This window comes from Sinocyclocheilus anshuiensis, unplaced genomic scaffold (assembly GCF_001515605.1).
Source record: "Sinocyclocheilus anshuiensis isolate Anshui unplaced genomic scaffold, SAMN03320099.WGS_v1.1 scaffold1052, whole genome shotgun sequence".
Lineage (NCBI taxonomy): Eukaryota > Metazoa > Chordata > Actinopteri > Cypriniformes > Cyprinidae > Sinocyclocheilus > Sinocyclocheilus anshuiensis.
In genome coordinates this window covers 4,037-22,554 of record NW_015549556.1, presented here as the reverse complement: position 1 = coordinate 22,554, position 18,518 = coordinate 4,037, and the positions used below count along the sequence as shown (strand labels likewise).

Sequence of the window (18,518 nt, the reverse complement as noted above, 5' to 3'; positions counted from 1 at the left end):
TTTGACTGCTTTTATTGGCCTAATTTGTAAGTCGCTTTGGATACTGCTAACTGCTAAATTACTAAATGTAATGTAAATACACACACACACACACACACACACACACACACGTGATATATATATATATGATATACATAAGATATATGTCTTCAGCTGTACAGCTCATAGTAGGTGTATCTTGAAATTGTATAGGTTATTGTTATAAACTCACTTCCTCTATGGAGCAAATGAATGATACAGTATTTTAATAGGAATCCCACTGTTACGCTCATCAGCGCTTGTTTCTGAACGACGTGTCTCCCATGGCAACCGCGGGAGTTCCAGGCTCCGCCCCTCCACTCATGACCAGAGCAGCTCCACTTCTGCGGGATTTTCTACTGTTGCTCTGCTTTCATCCCCTGGAATAAAGAGTTGAAACACCTCCCGGCCTAACCTCTCCTGATACCGCTGATCAAAGCTAGCCCATCGCAGAGAGAGTCACAGCGACACAATACTGAGGCCTCAGACGAGCCTCGCGCTGAACAGGAGGACCGACACAAACACAGCCGAGTTAAAGAGAGGTGAGACTGAGGCAGACAGACGGGCCACAAGCTGAGCCTAAATTCTGTCATCATTTATTCACCTCCTAGTCAACCCCGCATTATGTTCCAAACAGCTGATAAAAACATCACAGTAATCCACAGCACTCCAGTTCATCAGTTAACATCTGGAGAAGACTTTAACTGATGGATGTTAACTGATGGACTGCAGTGGTGTGGATTACTTGTGGATTATTGTGATGTTTTTATCAGCTGTTTGGACTCTCATTCTGACGGCACCCATTCACTGGAATGATAAGTGATGGAAAGATACATTTCTCCAAATCTGTTCTGATGAAGAAACAAACCCCTGAGGGTACGTGTATTTTCACCTAATTGTCATTTCTGGGTGAAATATTCCTTTAATGACATTAAAACTGGCACAATGTCCAAATGTGCTGGTTTTTTTTTTTTTTTTTAAATACAAGTATAAGATTAAAGGGGAAGAACATTCAAATACTTGTCATCAACACTTTGTTACTGTTCTTAAAGGGATAGTTCACCCAAAAAAGAAAATCATGTCATCATTTACTGACTGTTGCTGTAAACCTGAGAAGCACAAAATAAAATATTTTGAAATTTTTTTGTTTTTTTTGTTTTGTACATTCAATGAAAGTCAACGGGCTCCAAAGTTGTTAATTATTGGCTGTCATTATGGAAAAAAAACAAAAAAAAAACAATCTTGAAACATTCTTTAAACTAAATTCTTTAGTGTTTCACAGATGTCTGGAACAACATGAGTGAGAGTAAATACATTATATTATGACAGAATTAATAATTTCCCCTTCTCTATCTCTAACCATGCCATTGTTCTTGTTTCTTCGAGTCTTTGAGCTCTTTTATTGTGACTTGTGCTTCTCTGGACTTGTATCGAGCGCTTCACACCACACGTGCAATGCTGTACCAGGTGCGCTAATGAGCAAGTTTACTACATCAGAAAAGCAAACCATATGGCGCTCAAAGGAAGGAACTGCGCAGAAATAAGTCTTTATTAATTGATAATTTGCCCAGTAATCATAATTTGTATGAAAAGGAGTAAAAGCTGTTGGTATTTTACTTCCACAAGTGTTCACTTCAACTGGAAAATGCAACGAGTTGTATGTATAGGTACGTTTTTGGAACACATTTTTCTGGTGAATCTGGGTTGAAAACCGTTTAGCCGGTCTGTGTTATTGCCCTTCACGACACCTCACCATCAACACTAAGACACATCTGCCCCTCCCAGAGCTCCCTGACATTTGAAAGATTATTCATTTTTATTTATCCCTCTATTTATTGTCCTCCCCTCCAACAAGCCCGCTAAGGGATCTCCATGAATTCTGATTAGCAATAATAACAATAAATGCAATCACAAGACGGCGAGCCAGAAATGTCAGAGGACAGGGATTAGCTAAACGGGAAGATCCGATTTGATTTCTTCCCTTTAGAGGGATTCGGATTGAATAAATGACTTTGGGCTCGTGTCTGACGTTAAGCATTCATCACAATGAGGGGAAGGTGTTCACTTTTTCTGCGTCCACGCTGTTGTCGTTTTCTCCATAAAATGTATTGCGAGCACCTGTGTGTGCGAGAGGAGGAGAACAGATGAAGATGTGGCCAGATGCATCTCTGAGGTTTCTTGTCAGATCAGCACATTTGTCTAGAGACACTCTTCCTCTTTCTGTGAGTTTGATTGAATTACTTTACAGCGGAGAAAATGAAGGGCTTTCAGGAGAGACGCTCATGCTTTAAACCTCGACAGCGCTTCTGAATCCTTAAACAACACACCGCTGAGTAAAGACAGATATGACTGAAGCTGAAAACTCCTGCAAACACTGGCCTTGTGGAAAAAGAAGTGCACTTTATGGAAATAATCTACTTTAAAACAACACACTGAACTGAATGTAATGTTTTCAGACACTTTAGTGCATGGAAATGTAATCTAGTTTAAATATTAAATGCAATTAGTTGAACTTTAGAGTGTTTTTGACCCACTTAAGTAGGACTTCTGTACATCTTTATATGTAAATTCATAATTACTTCTATTATCTTAATGAAATATGGTTAAAGTTACTGCTGAATGAACTGACAAGCCTTTATGATAAACTAAAGTATACTGTAATGACGCTTCTGTTGAAAGTTGTATGTCACGTATTTAAATACATTTGCAATGAAGCTGCAATTTAGTTCATTTACAATATAGTAACTTTAAATGTAATATCCAATAACACACTACAGTTACAATGATAAACAAGTACTTTCCATGTGCTTTAGTATGTTAGTCAACACATCAAAATAAGTCTTTAAAACACGACAAAAGATTATTAAAACATAATGATTTAACTTTAATGTTTTATATATGTATATATTCAAATATTCAATTTATTTAGATTTTATCTTTACTTTTTCTTTTCACAAACAAATATCATTTTCTTCAAATGTATTATTAGACGCAATGAAATTGTGACAAAACTGCTGCTTTTATGGCTTTTTAACGGAGCAGATTTGAGTGTCTTAAAGCACATCATGCTCAAGCATCTCACCAAACGTTTATTTAGCCTCACGAATGTTTATTTTTGTTTTTAATCTCACTCATCAGTTAGTTGGACGACTGGTTGGCCCTCCTGTCCAACACTAGACACCACGATCCTCTGTCACATCCACAAACTCGAAGCTTTCGTTTATTCTCAGCGTCTGTCAGAGCTGTGGATGATGATTTGTCCTGTTTTTATGCTGCATGTTTCACTAGCACACAGGATCTTTTATTGGCCTGTTGGTATAATCACTTAACTAATGCAGCGCTGCTCTGCTGAATATGTCAGACGTTTGTCTGGATGCATTAAGAGCTGCGTTATTGATCGAGTGAGAAGGACGATAAGTTTGTGAGTGTGTTTGGATGGCAGTGTCCTTCCCGCTGAATGCTCATCGAGTTTTCCGCAGTTATCCTGCCCTTTCAGTGAAGAAAAGTCTGTGGCCTGATAGTTTATTCTGCTGCGCTCCAGCACGTAAGATTTACAAGTACTTCTAAGAAGATCAGAGAGACCGTTGGGTTTGTGACGTCGTTCACTCATCAGAGAGAGTTTCTGAAACACAAAGATAGACGCAGATACAGGATGATAAAACCAGTTTAGCACCTTCTAGCAAACAAGTTAGCATGCTCTGTTATCCAGAGTGACGTATTTTATCCAAAGTTCACTTATTGCAGAGACAGTCCCAGAGGACAAACCACTTTGACATTCACAACTCATTTTACTTTTGGACTTGATTTTTATTTGACTGAATAATGGAAAGTGAGAGCTCCAGGATGATGCCAGACTGTGTTTCACCAATAACACTACACGGAATGACCCACCCTCTCTGCCATTGGCTGGCCAAACAGACAGCCCCGCCCCAAACTCCTGTGATTGGCTGAGCCAGTGTTACTGTGTTGAGCTTGTGAACAAGAAGTGTGCTTAACTGTATCGAATGTGCACTTGCAGTGGAATTCAAATCTTATTTTTTATTTTTTTAATTAAAAAAAAAAACTGTACTTGATCAAATAATATTAATTAAATAAAAATCCACTTAAGAAAATCCACTGTTTCTTGTGGGCTTTGTAATAATGTTTATATAATCTGTTATTTTTTGTGTGAAAAGACTAGTTTTATTTAAAAAATATAAATCAAAATTTAAAAAACACAAAATAAATATTTAGTCTGTTAATTTGTTGAATATTTGTCTGTGAAAAAAAAAAATATATATATATATACACATACATACATACATATATATTATTGTTATTATTATTATTATTTTGTAATATTGCTAAATATTATATTTCGCATAAATAAACTATCAGATTTTTAGGAAATTACTTTCAATGCACACCAAACACACTCGGCTCTAATTCTCATTACTGCAATGCATTCAGATGTTTTACTTTTGAGTTCGTTTGTAATTGTAATTATTCTAAATGATGATTTTTCTTGATGCTTCTCATTAGATTCTCATTGCTGTAATACAGTAATGAAAATCATCCTGCACAAACACAACTGTTTTTAATTACAATCTGCATAAATTATGGGCAGTACAGCAAATACTGCTATTATGTACAAATAATTTACAGTTCAAATATCATTATTGTTTTTTGCATTATAGTAATGAGAACTGCGGAGGAAAATTAACTGCTTAATTGACACTAAACTAATTTCACAGTGCAGAGAAAATCTTCAGGCTTCATTTTCTATGCAAAACATCATTTTTATTTTTTATTTTTATACATATGGCTCAAATGAGATTCACTCACATATTAGATGGTAATATATTAGTATTCATATTGTGAATATTCATTTTTTTTTTCATTTGATTCCGCATCTGCTTTGAAGAAAATGAGTCTGATCAATCACACTAACAGAGGACATCGATCTGAAGAGAGCGAGAAACCAATGCAAACACAGCAGCAGCTCTTCTGCTCTACAAACACACAGTCTCTGAGGAAGACAGATTATTGATTATCCATGACATAATTCAATCAATAAAGCACACTCGTCCTGCTCAGGAAGCTGCTATGAAACTTCAGCGCTTGTAGCTTCTCATCATTTAATCTAGACTCTTTTATTCTTAAATCTGAATTTAATTTGTTAATTAATATTAATAATATTAATTGTAATACAAAATATTTTATATTTATTTTTTATGTTTATATAAATATTTTAATAATAATGATAACACATGTATTAATATTAATTTTATCATTTTAATAACATTAATACAAAATAATTTTACAGAAAAAAACATACTAAAATGTTCTAGTAAAATTGTAAATTGCTTACCATAGCATTATATATAACTGTACTGTGATATACTGCCACATTTATGATTTTTGTAAGTAAAAACTATGAATTACCCTGAATTTCTGATTTAAAAAAGGACATTCCCAGAACACATCACATATGATTGATTGTATTTTATATGAATATTTCTTTCTTATTTTTAATATGTATAGATATTAAGAGTGATGTTTGTATATTAATATATGCATATTTTGAAATAAATACAAAACTATAGTGTAGAAAATGCACACTGTAAAAAAATGTTTAATGGTAAAAGACTGTAAAAATGCTACAGTACAAGACTTTTAACTGGTTAACTGTAAGTTCCCAAAAATGGTAAAATAAATAAATAAATAAATAATAAATTGAATGGGACATTTCATTAAATTTTACAGTGAAATACTGTATAATACAATTTTTGGAAGCGAAAAGGAAAAAGTTATCAATTTACAGTGATTTTTTTTTTCCACTGATTTATTTATATATGTGTGTATGTATGTATTTATGTATTTATTTTATTTTTCAAACAGTGCACAGTGTCATTTACACAAACACAAAACACCAGATGACTTGTTCTTTTTCACTTCCAGAAACTGTAGATTTAACAGTATTTTACTGTTTTATCCCACTGGATTTATTACAGTTTTTCAGCATATAGAGTATGGAAATTAACAGGTTTAACAGGTTTTACCGTATAATTTTTACAGCCTTTTATCAGTAAAATTCATCAGTTTGTATTTTTTTTATTTACAGAGTGCGTTTGGCACATAATAAGTTCATCATAACAGTAAAAATAAGCGGTTTTACTAGTGTTTTGAAGGCAGTTGAGCGGTTACTGTTACACAATGTAATTAAAGCAGTAATAATGAGCTCCTCCACCGCAGCACATGATACGGTCAAACACTCGGATCGCATCGGACCGCTTCACACAGAAATAAGAGATCAGTTTTAGCCCATAAACCCTGAAGATTGAAATATGTAAAAGAGGAGTGCGTGGGAGTGAAAGCAGAGAGAGTTTGAGCTTCAACACAAATCATCTTAAGAAAAACACCTGATTTTTTCAAGGACTCTTCCACTTGTGTTTGGTCATTTGTGAGCAGAGCTGAAATGCAGATGAGTCTGGTTTATTCTGTACAGCAGTGAAGCTGAAGGCCTTGATTTCCATTCATTCTCTTCTCTCTCTCTCGTTCCCCAAACCATCAATTAAACCTAATGGCCAACATCACCACCTTCCCCTCCAGACCTCCATCTGTAACTAGCTCAGATCAAGACAAACAGCGCTTTATTTATTTATATACTCATTTACTTATTTAACAATCCACTCTTCTGCAAGCAGCACATTTTTAGTGGTTGCAGCACAAATGAACAGATTCTGACACTTATGGCGCTTCGGCTCGTCTGCAGCCGTGTTTCACATTCACAAATTAGCTTTTGGACTCTGAGATGTTCGAACTTTCTGGCACGCCGGTGACCCTGCTGCAGTATTTATGGACTCTGGCTTAAAAACAGTATTAGACTGAACACTAAGTCACCCATAATAAGGACTGGTGTGTTCAGTTCATCCCTAGAGCCACGAAAACCAACGCGGAGCGGCTGCTGCAAAGACACAATCAGAAGAAACGAGTTCGATCCGCAGCACAGCGTCTATGCATTACTTTTCATTGCATTTTTTTTTTTACAGAATTTAGAGTACAGAATGAAAATGCCAGCACTGTTTACGTGAAGAGTACGGAGAACCAAAAAATAATAAATAAATAATAATAATTATTACTCATAAATTGTATAAAAAATTAAATATATTTGCCTCACTGAATCATTTATGTGTGTGTATTTTATTTTACTTTTTCTACACTTGGTCCTCCATACAGACAGCGTTTTTGCAGCTGATCTCTCTGTGTGTGTTTACTACAGCAGCAGATAGTTTGTGAGATGAGCGCGTGAAGGGAGCAGATGTGAATCTTTAATGGCTTTACAAAACACCCTCGACAGCGAGCAGATCTGGGATTGCAGCGCCTGCCTCGCTGTAAAAGAGTGATGCAACACATTTCCTGCTCACACGAGCCAGATGAGAGTGGCTCACGAGTAAACAGAGATGGATCATCAAATCATTACAGGATACGAACCAAAACACAGAGACGATATGCTACAGACATGAGATGAGATGGGCTTGAAAAATATTTATAAAACACAGATAGGAAGTTGTTACCGGTTTACAAGTAAAAAGTACGGACTAGCACATCAAACTTTAGAAATAAATCCACCAATTTTGTATTAGACACTAAACCTTTTTTGCATATTTGTTCTTGTGTTTTCCAGGAAAAAAAATATCTGAACATCCTTAAAACAAGACACATTTACCACAGAAGAAAAATTGCATAAGTGTGAGTACTAGTGTTCTAGTGTGAGTATAAGAGCACCCGTGTACTTGTATGAGTACTAGAATAATAGTGTGAGTACTAGTGTGAGTACTACAGTGCTAGTGTGAGTACTAGTGTAATTGTGTGAGCACTATTGTGCATTCCAGTGAACTAGTGTGAGTATTAGTGTAATTGTGTGAGCACTATCATGCATTCCAGTGAACTAGTGTGAGTATTAGTGTAATTGTGTGAGCACTATCATGCATTCCAGTGAACTAGTGTGAGTATTAGTGTAATTGTGTGAGCACTATCATGCATTCCAGTGAACTAGTGTGAGTATTAGTGTAATTGTGTGAGCACTATCATGCATTCCAGTGAACTAGTGTGAGTATTAGTGTAATTGTGTGAGCACTATCATGCATTCCAGTGAACTAGTGTGAGTATTAGTGTAATTGTGTGAGCACTATCATGCATTCCAGTGAACTAGTGTGAGTATTAGTGTAATTGTGTGAGCACTATCATGCATTCCAGTGAACTAGTGTGAGTATTAGTGTAATTGTGTGAGCACTATCATGCATTCCAGTGAACTAGTGTGAGTATTAGTGTAATTGTGTGAGCACTATCATGCATTCCAGTGAACTAGTGTGAGTATTAGTGTAATTGTGTGAGCACTATCATGCATTCCAGTGAACTAGTGTGAGTATTAGTGTAATTGTGTGAGCACTAGTATGAATACTACAGTGCTAGTGTGAGTACTAGTGTAATTGTGTGAGCACTATTGTGAGTACTACAGTGCTAGTGTGAGTACTAGTGTAATTGTGTGAGTACTAGTGTGAGTACTACAGTGCTAGTGTGAGTACTAGTGTAATTGTGTGAGCACTAGTGTGAGTACTACAGTGCTAGTGTGAGTATTAGTGTAATTGTGTGAGCACTATCATGCATTCCGGTGAACTAGTGTGAGTACTAGTGTAATTGTGTGAGCACTAGTGTGAATACTACAGTGCTAGTGTGAGTACTAGTGTAATTGTGTGAGCACTATTGTGCATTCCAGTGAACTAGTGTGAGTACTAGTGTGAGCATTAGAGTACTAGTGTGAGTACCAGTGTGCGTACTAGTGTACTTGCGTGAAAACTAGTGTACTAATAGGAGTACCAGTGTGAGTCCTAGTGTACTCGTGTGATTACTAGCAACAGCTGTTTAACTGGGCACAATAAATATGGAAATATTTAAATGATAAATACTAAAAATCATGTAAATAAACAAGTGCAATAAATGGATAGAAAGGTACAAAAAAAAAAAAGATTAAAAATGCAATGCCAAACCTGTGATTTTTTTTTTAAATACTTTCTCCTATCCCAGTGTTTGTAAGAACCTGTTTGAAAACAGTTATTTTTCTATTGTGTTCGGTGTAGACATTACACACAGCACACAAAAATTCTACATATGTATTATTATATTTATTAGTATGTACTGCATGCATGCATGTATTTATTTCTAGTGGGGAAATGAGAGTCGGTAATGTTGTTAAATGCTGTGACTATTTGCTGACTGGCATAAAGTGTCATAACTGTGATGTGTGAATGTCAGAATCGAGTGTCAACTGTGAATTCACTCAAACAGCATTGATCAACGAGTCAGAGTCAGAATTTGTTTATACAATTAGCAGAATGCACATGTGGAGAGTGTGGAGGTTGCTGGAGATTAAACACGCTGTTAATACGATACAGACCATAAGTGGTGCGATAGGGTGAAACAGTCAGGAGGGGCTAGATGGACTAGAGGTGTTTCCCATGACCGGAGGGGTCAGAAATCACCCATACTTATGTTGAGTGTGTGCCTGACCAGTGTTAAATATATCAGCCTGGAGTCAGATTAAAGAACAGAACACACCATTTAAGGGATTAAAGCAGAGCCTAAGAGCTCCAGATTTCAAACACATTTGGGTCAACTTCAAAGTGTCCCTTCTTTCTGTATTGCATACTTATAATAGACAGTGACACAACAGTGGAAAGTTCAGCGGGATTATCGTGCATGCTGCGTTGAGCTACAATGACCTCAGCAATCAGTTCACTGATGCTGTTCTGCTGCTCTCGGAGCTTCTCCAACTCTCACACAGTACAGAAAGCAGATTGTGAATTATTGGGTGCAGTTATAAATCTACATTTGCTCAGGAGTCTAGATAGTTACATAGTTCCGCATAATAAACACTACATAGGGAATCGTATTTTTCTCTAAAATATATAAAAATAATATTAATTATAAAATAATAGAACTTTTATTTATGTTATATTTTGTATATATAAATGGATGAATGAATTGGGACAATGTACATTTTAATGTTTCACCCAATTTAATACTTCATATATGTATATACAGTAAAAACGGTAATATTGTGAAATATTATTACATTTTCTCTATTTTAATATATTTTAAAATGTTATTTATTCCAGTGCTGGAAAAGCTGAAAAAAATATATTTCATATCTTTCTACATACACATATAGGTCAGTAAGATATTTCAATGTTTTTGAAGGAAGTCTCTTATATCTCCAATGATGCATTTATTTGCATTTATTACAGTAAAAAAGTATTTAAATATAAAGTATTTATTTCTTTTTATTATATATATTTTTTTTTTTTTTCATTTTATTTATTATTTTTTTTCCTGTGATGGAAACGCTGATAAAATATATTTGAATATATTCTTAAATATAATTTCTAATATTTCATTTTATGATTCATAATAATATTATAATTTTAGGTTATAATATAACATTTAATATAATTGTAATATTATATATAATTATATCATATTTGAGGTTGATACCATGGTGGCCGTATAAGTGATATTTCACACTTTCCTATCAGCTTCTGCCCTCTGGAGTAAACTGAAAGAGCTGGTTAATCTCAGAGCAACTTCATTTCCAGGCATCTAATTGAAACTACATTAAACACAAACACAATGTTGTGTCGCACAAGCAGACAATGATGTAGAGCTCTTCACAGGCCAGAACAAAAGCAGTTTACGGAAGCTGCAGTCATTAGTGTCTGTGTCGCAGGGAGGAACAGGATGTAAAGAAATGAACAGGAAGCTTTCCGAGGGTATAGATCAGGTATTTTAGGAGGCTATTCTCTGTTTAGTGTTCCCTAAAAATGCTGAAACTAATATGATTTTATATCGCTGTGCTGAGGCAGATGATAGGGTGCAGGAAAGCAAACTCCAAACAGGATTTAACAGAAAGCATCACAACGCACACATAGACAGGCGCACACACACAGAGAGACTTAACCGATGTTCACAAAAAAGCAAGTGATATATGACAATAACATATTTTTTATATTTCTCTGATAGGAAACAATCACAGCCCAAGTAAAAGCACGTTTTCAGAAAGAAGCAGCATAATGAAAGAAATGACGACCGCCGCTCTGTCCTTGAATGAGAGCGACTGCTTAACGAACAATTGATCAGTTACAATTATAGACTGATTATAGAACTAGTACTTGCCGCTCACCTTTTCCAATGACACGTGTCCCATTAGCAGCCAAACTGCCAAACTAATGAGAGGTACAACATGTTTTGGCACTCTCGTTTGTTATGTTATTACACGCTCCACTCACAAAGTCAAGAATTAAAGGCTGGTGAAAAAAGACATCTCACAGCTGAAGAGTACTAGAGTTCTGGTGTACTCGTGCGAGTTCTAGTGTACATGTGTGAGTACTAGATTACTCGTGTGAGTAATGGAGCACTAGTGTGAGTTCTAGAGTACTATTGTGAATTCTAGAGTACTAGAGTGAGTTCTAGAGTGTTAGTGTAAGTACTAGAGTTCTAGATTAGTAGTGTGAGCTTTAGTGTACTAGTGTGGGCACTGGAGTGCTCGTGTGAGTAATGAAGTAGTAGTGCGAGTTCTAGAGTACTATTGTGAATTCTAGAGTACTACAGTGAGTTCTAGAGCATTTGTGTGAGTACTAGGAGTTCTAGATTACTAGTGTGAGCTTTAGTGTACTAGTGTGGGTACTGGAGTACTCGTGTGAGTTCTAGTGTACATGTGTGAGTACTAGAGTACGCGTGTGAGTAATGGAGTACTAGTGCGAATTCTAGAGTACTAGAGTGAATTACTAGAGTGGGTTCTAGAGCGTTAATGTGAGTACTAGAGTTCTAGACTACTCATGTGAGTACTAGTGTACTACAGTACCAGTGTACTAGTGTGGGTGCTGCAGTACTACATGTGTTAGTACTAGAGTACTCGTGTGAGTAATGGAGTACTAGTGCGAATTCTAGAGTACTAGAGTGAATTCTAGAGTACTAGAGCAAGTTTTAGAGCGTTAGTGTGAGTACTAGAGTCAGTGTTGCCAAGTCCGCGGTTGTTCCGCGGAATTGGGCTACTTCAACACTGTTGCCACGTGTAGTTTTTCATGTCCGCTGGTTGAAGCGACCCCAATAACGTGATATTTAGCCCCTGGAATGCAAATTTTACCAGCGGAACCCCACCAAAAAACGTGTATTTTACTCCTGGAATGTGATTTTTAACGGGGGACCCCCCTCGAAATGCGATTGGGCTAGTTTCGAGTAGCAATTGGGCGGGTTTTTTTGAGAAAACCTGGCAACCCTGACTACAGTTCTGGAGTACTACTGTGAGTCCTGGAGTTCTAGTGTACTCATGGGAGTACTAGTGTACTACAGTACCAGTGTACTAGTGTGGGTACTAGAGTACTCGTGCGAGTTCTAGTGTACATGTGTGAGTACTAGAGTACTTGTGTGAGTAATGGAGAACAAGTGCGAGTTCTAGAGTACTAGTGTGAATTCTAGAGTACGAGAGTGAGTTCTAGAGTGTTCGTGTGAGTACTAGAGTTCTAGAGTACTAGTGTGAGCTAGAGTGTACTAGTGTGAGTACTAGAGTACTAGTGTGAGCTACAGTGTACAAGTGTGAGTACTAGAGTTTTAGTGTACTCATATGAGTACTAGTGTACTAGAGTACCAGTGTACTAGTGTGGGTTCTAGAGTACCCGTGTGAGTAATGCAGTACTAGTGTGAGTTCTAGAGTACTAGTGTGAATTCTAGAGTACTAGAGTGAGTTCTAGAGTGTTAGTGTGAGTACTAGAGTCCTAGTGTACTCATGTGAGTACTAGTGTGCTAGAGTAGAGTACAGTGTACTAGTGTGGGTACTAGATTACTCGTGTGAGTACTAGTGTGAGTTCTAGTGTACTAGTGTGAGTAAGATATTTTATCTGGAAACAAACTCTGATCATCTCATGAAGCTTTGCAAATATTAATCAAATAGAAAAATTACAATTTAAAACTATTTGTTTTATATAATATAAAAATTTATTTGATCAAAATACAGTAAAAAAAAAAAGAGTAATATTGTGAAACATTATTACAATTCAAATTAGCTGTTTTCTATGTAAGTACCTGTTAAACTGTATTTATTTCTGTGATCAAAGCTGAATTTTCAGCATCATTACTCCAGTCTTCAGTGTCACATGATCTTCAGAAATCATTCTAATATGCTGATTTGCTGCTCAAGAAACATTTCTGGTTATTATCAATGTTGAAAACAGTTGTGCTGCACAATATTTTTGTACACTAAAACCGCCAGGCTGAACACACAGATCCAGCGTTGGCATAAGGTTTTTTGGTGTTGAACTAGCCTGTGTGTCTTTGTGTGTTTGGGCTGTTTAGTAGCATGATCTCGTGACCAGGCCAATCAGGCTGGTGTTCACTGTGAAAAGTGCTGTTTGCGTCTGCGACAGTAATGAATACAGGCTCCATCAAGAAGCAGGATTGAGCAACACTCTCATTTAGATTGCTGTTTCTCCTACCAATGCATGTGCTAATTACATTCAAATTAGACCGGTGAGGAAGAGGAGGAGACAAGGACTAATAAAGGGTTTCATTCTTGCCGCTATCATTCTATCTTGCTTTGTCCGCCTCTCTGTTTCGCTCTCTCATTTTCTTTCTGTTGCTTACTTGAATCTTTAGGCTACTGTGAGCTCCGCCTGGCTCTGTCAGGTAGCAATTTAGAAGGCAACATTTGATGGCACAAGTGGAGGACCAGATGATAACGCAGAGAGAAACACAGTGATGTAATCCTTCCACTATTAAGTAGAGCATACATACAGTGGTGTGAAAAAGTGTTGGCCCCCTTCCTGATTTCTTATTTTTTTGCATGTTTGTCACACTTTAATGTTTCAGATCATCAAACAAATTTAAATATTAGTCAAAGATAACACAAGTAAACACAACATGCAGTTTTTAAATGAAAGTATTTATTATTAAGGGAAAACAAAATCCAAAACTACATGGCTCTGTGTGAAGATTAAAAACTGCATGTTGTGTTTACTTGTGTTATCTTTGACTAATATTTAAATTAGTTTGATGATCTGAAACATTAAAGTGTGACAAACATGCAAAAAAATAAGAAATCAGGAAAGGGGACCAACACTTTTTCACACCACTGTATATAAATATAAGCCATGTGTTTAGTGTGTGAGGAGGTAAAATATAGATTGAAAGAGATGAAAAACAGTGGGAGGAGAAAGATAGGAAAGAAAACAGAATGAAGGAGATTATGAAAAGGCTGACGCTGAGGGGGAAATTCACCACCAACTAAATGCGCTCGCTGTTTATTTGCACTGTCTGCGTCGTTTTAGCACTCGATTCACTAAACGATTTATGTAAAACAATGCAAACACACACACACACATGCGGTGCTTAATGCAATGTACATGCACTTTCACCATAAAGCCAGATCAGATCCTGCTTGAGATCCTGAATCGGTTCTTTAAGATTATATATGAGCGTCTTGATGTAAGTGCAATAATAATGCTATCCATCATTTCATCACAACTACTGACAAGAACACTTAAAAATGACAAAAATAGTATTTAATACAATTTTGTTTATTGCCTGCTAGCAAACTTACATAGTTTTGTGAGTGAGGCATGAATAAAGACAGAAGGCATGCTTGTGCTAAAAAAATATGACAATATAAATTGCAAATCTAATGTATGCAAAACAAATGTCAATACGGGGGGAAAAAACTGTTTGTAAATAAAGCAGAGTTTCCATCCCACGTGTTCAAGAGAATAAAACTGTCACTTTCAGTGAAATTAAATCAAAATACAAAAAAAATAATTTCTCTCAAAAATTTCTAATACATTTCACAAATATTTACAAAGAAACAGCGAGTAACACATTAAATTAAGCATAACATTTTGAAGTTGTAAAATGCACAAAATATTTTTAGAATAATTGTAGTGTAGAAATGAAAATGAAGTTGTAGCCACTGAGGAGGATGCTTTAGATTTAAAAAATTAAGATGCTACATGATCATATTATTAATTTATTGTGCATTATGCATATTTGTTATGCACATCTTTGCACTGAACAAAACATGTATCCATAAAAGTTTTTTATGGACATTTTGTTTACATATTGGTTTTAACATGCTGTAAAAAAATTATTTTTTTTTTTAGTTGCAAGTAATACAAAGATAACTGGAGTATGTTTTACAAATGAAATACAAGTGGAATTTACTAGCAATTTCTGAGTGAAAATTCAAAGTAAATCCATTGAAATCCCTGAAAATCTCAATAATACATAATTATGTACTATTATAATTATATATTTAAATTTTACATACATTATTTATCAATAATATTTTATAAATAAATGAAACATTTTAGTATTTTAAAAAATACAACAAATAATTGTCAGAATGTCCTGTTTAATTCAGTGCTACTTGCCGTTTCTTTGTAATCATTTGTTACATTTATTATCAATTTCTGAGTGAAAAATTGTTTCAAAGTCCTACACCAGTTTTTTTTTCTTCAGTGCATTTAAAATACGTGTGTGTTCACCCTCATGTTAAACTACACCGCGGAATAAGACGAAGATTTTTGCTGCAACATCCCATAACCATTTCTGTTGCGATATCAGCACCAGTTCATCGATGCTAGACAGTCGCCACAGCAACATCGCCATGGCTACATTATTCACTGCATAATCACCATGGCTACATTTCAAAGCATCCGAGTTTCGCTCCCTCCCAACTCACTCCGGCAGTCTATTGACCGCTCGCGCCTTTCTCTCTGCCTCTGTCTCCTTCTGTATTTTTCTCACAGGTTTTACCCAGAATGCTGTGGCAGCAAAGAGAGATGGACAGCGATGATTCCTCTATGTTATGCAAGACACACACACACACCTGTCGTTCTCTGAGCTGCTGACATGTGGAAGGACTTTTAAAGCGAGGCCATTGTACTGACAGAGACATCAGCTGTTTGAAAGAAAGCGAGAAATCCTCCACATTCTGAAACAGGCAGAAAAACCGGGAAGTTAACTCATTAGCTCCTGACGCTGGAGTCAGAGGTCTGCTCATCGTTTGCTCTCTCCGTCTGTAAGTGTTCTTGTTTTCTCTCAGTGTTTGCAGCTCTTTCTTACACGAGCTCAAGGTCAATAGCTGCAGATTAACTGAGAAGCATCCTTACGTAACGGTGGGTTTGTGCAGAGCTCAGATCCTCTCAGGATTCACACACATTTCTAGTTAATATATATATAATTTTTTTTTCCTCCTCTGGTAATGATTGAGTGGAAAGTGACAGTATTTTATTTTTTTTACTCCTAAACGGTTTTATATATTAACATTTTTAACATTTAGTTAAATATTTTATATGAATAATTGTATTAATTTACATGTATTTTGCACTACATTTTCACATATTTATATTTCCTTTTTTATTAAAAATAAATAATAATAATAATAAAATAAACATTTGGAACACTAACTATGTGAACTCTGTACAGACAGTCAGATGTTCTTTCATTAAAATGTGAATCATTCTCAAATAATGCTGGATAACATGATCGTCAGTTTTTACACAGAATACAAAAGCGTAAACACATAAATCCTCAGTGGCTTAAACGAGCGGCTGAAGTGAATGACAGACAGACAGAGAGGCTAATTGAGATTGAGATGCAGTTTCTCTGACCTCAGACTGCATCCATGCACTTCATTTTCTCTTTCTGAACCTTCACAGACGGCCTGACGGACGTCTTCTTCCACTCCTCTTTCTCTCTGCATTTCGGGGCACGTCTGCACTACTTTGTAATTTTTCATTGGGAATTCGGAGAGAAGTGTGACATTTTAACGGGCTTGTTAGAGTCCCGTCCTCTCCCAGAAAACTCTCTTTTGTATACTAAACAGATTTTCCTCTCTTCAGTGAAAGAAAGGCCTAAACGTCTCACTTAGAAGGACGTTCTGAGCTCCTGTTGAGATACAAAAGACTTGTCTCCTATTCAATAACTTCATGGATGTTTTTTTTTTCTTCACGAAGCTTAGATTTGAACAGATCAGAAGCTTTTAACACTCTTCAGGTTTTGCAATAAATATTTACTATTTATTTCTGACGAGTCCTAAATGCGGCGCGTTTTGTTTCAAAGTGAATCCTGGTTGCACGCTTGTTTGCTGGAGAAAAACAAGCAAGCGAACCGCACGGAGCTCGGCTAGGTCAATATTAATTACCAAAGTTGTTGAGCATACAGCAGCTGCTGTAAACAAATGCAAATGCATTTTCATATCAAACAAGATCCCTCGGCTCACACATGGATTCTGACGCTTGCTGGAAGTCAGGATGATCCACATACGGCCATTTCAAAGAAGCAATCTGTGAAATCATCATCCATTTTCTCATTTAACAATGGGAGAAAACTATTGGACCATAGTTGAGCAATTTATTATTTCCTCCCCGTTTGGGTTTGGCAGCGAGCAGCAATGAGAAATAGAAGAGGGAAGCCATCGCAGCGGAGATTTTAATTGACTTCCGATTCGTCTGGAGCGATTGTAAAAATATTGAGGATTTTAAAGGGAAAGTGCACCCAGAAATGACCATTTGACCCATATGAGCTTTTGCCTTTAAGCTTTTTAGATATTTAGCAGAATGTTCAAGCTGCTCTTTTTCACAGTGAGTAACTTTAGGTATCGCAACAGTCAAGGCCCTACGATAAGATTGTGTGAGGATGAGTGAGAGTTAATGACTTTTGCCCAATGGAAAAGAACAGTCTACTAAATAATGCCTTCTGTGTTTTACAGGACAAGTTGTGAAGGTGAGATGACACAACTGTCATGTTTAGGTCAACAGAAGAAAAAAAAAAAAAGTTGTGAAAATAATCCTTTGGTTGGGTCCAGGGTTATTATAGCTAATTAAAACAATCAATCAATCAATCAATCAATCAATAAATCAATAAATGTTTGTACTTGAAATAAAATAAACATTAACTGAAATAAAAAATATCTATTTAAAAAAACGTTGTATTTCAGCAACAAGTTGTATCAACATTTCTCATTTTATTTTAGTTTAACTTGATGCACTAAAATAACTACAGCTAAAATTAAAACCATTAAAACATTGTTACTTAAAATAAAATAAACAAAATGAAATTTAAAAAAATATATTAAAAAAGTTTTAAAAATGCTAAAATATTTTAGTTGAACTTGACTAAAATAACAAAAATGAAATAAAAATTAATAAAAACTATCTATCTATCTATTGAAAATAAATGCACCAAAAATTACTTTACTTTAGTTTTACTTTACTAAACTTATAATGAAAACAGAAAATGTAAAAATGTATGGTGACTGACGACAGTAGCAGTATGTGAGTGGTGCTGTCTCAGAAGTGTTCTCAGCACTCACCGCTGATGGTGACAGACGCCTGTGCTTCTTCTCCCAGCAGCGGCTGGCTCAGTCTGCAGCTGTAAGTGCTGCTGGGCTCCAGGATCACCGTCAGGACGCTCTT

The 18,518-nt window shown here is 35.9% G+C and overlaps 1 protein-coding gene across 1 annotated transcript in view; it reads right to left on the bottom strand.

Moving 5' to 3' along the window:
• Window positions 1–18,518, bottom strand: part of LOC107656967 (CD276 antigen homolog) — a gene marked incomplete at its 5' end in the record, with an annotated part of 56,430 nt that overhangs the window by 37,671 nt on the left and 241 nt on the right. Inside the window, one exon of the mRNA XM_016444929.1 lies at window positions 18,416–18,515. Coding sequence (XP_016300415.1) covers window positions 18,416–18,515 — 100 coding nt within the window. The remainder of the gene's footprint in view (window positions 1–18,415; window positions 18,516–18,518) is intronic.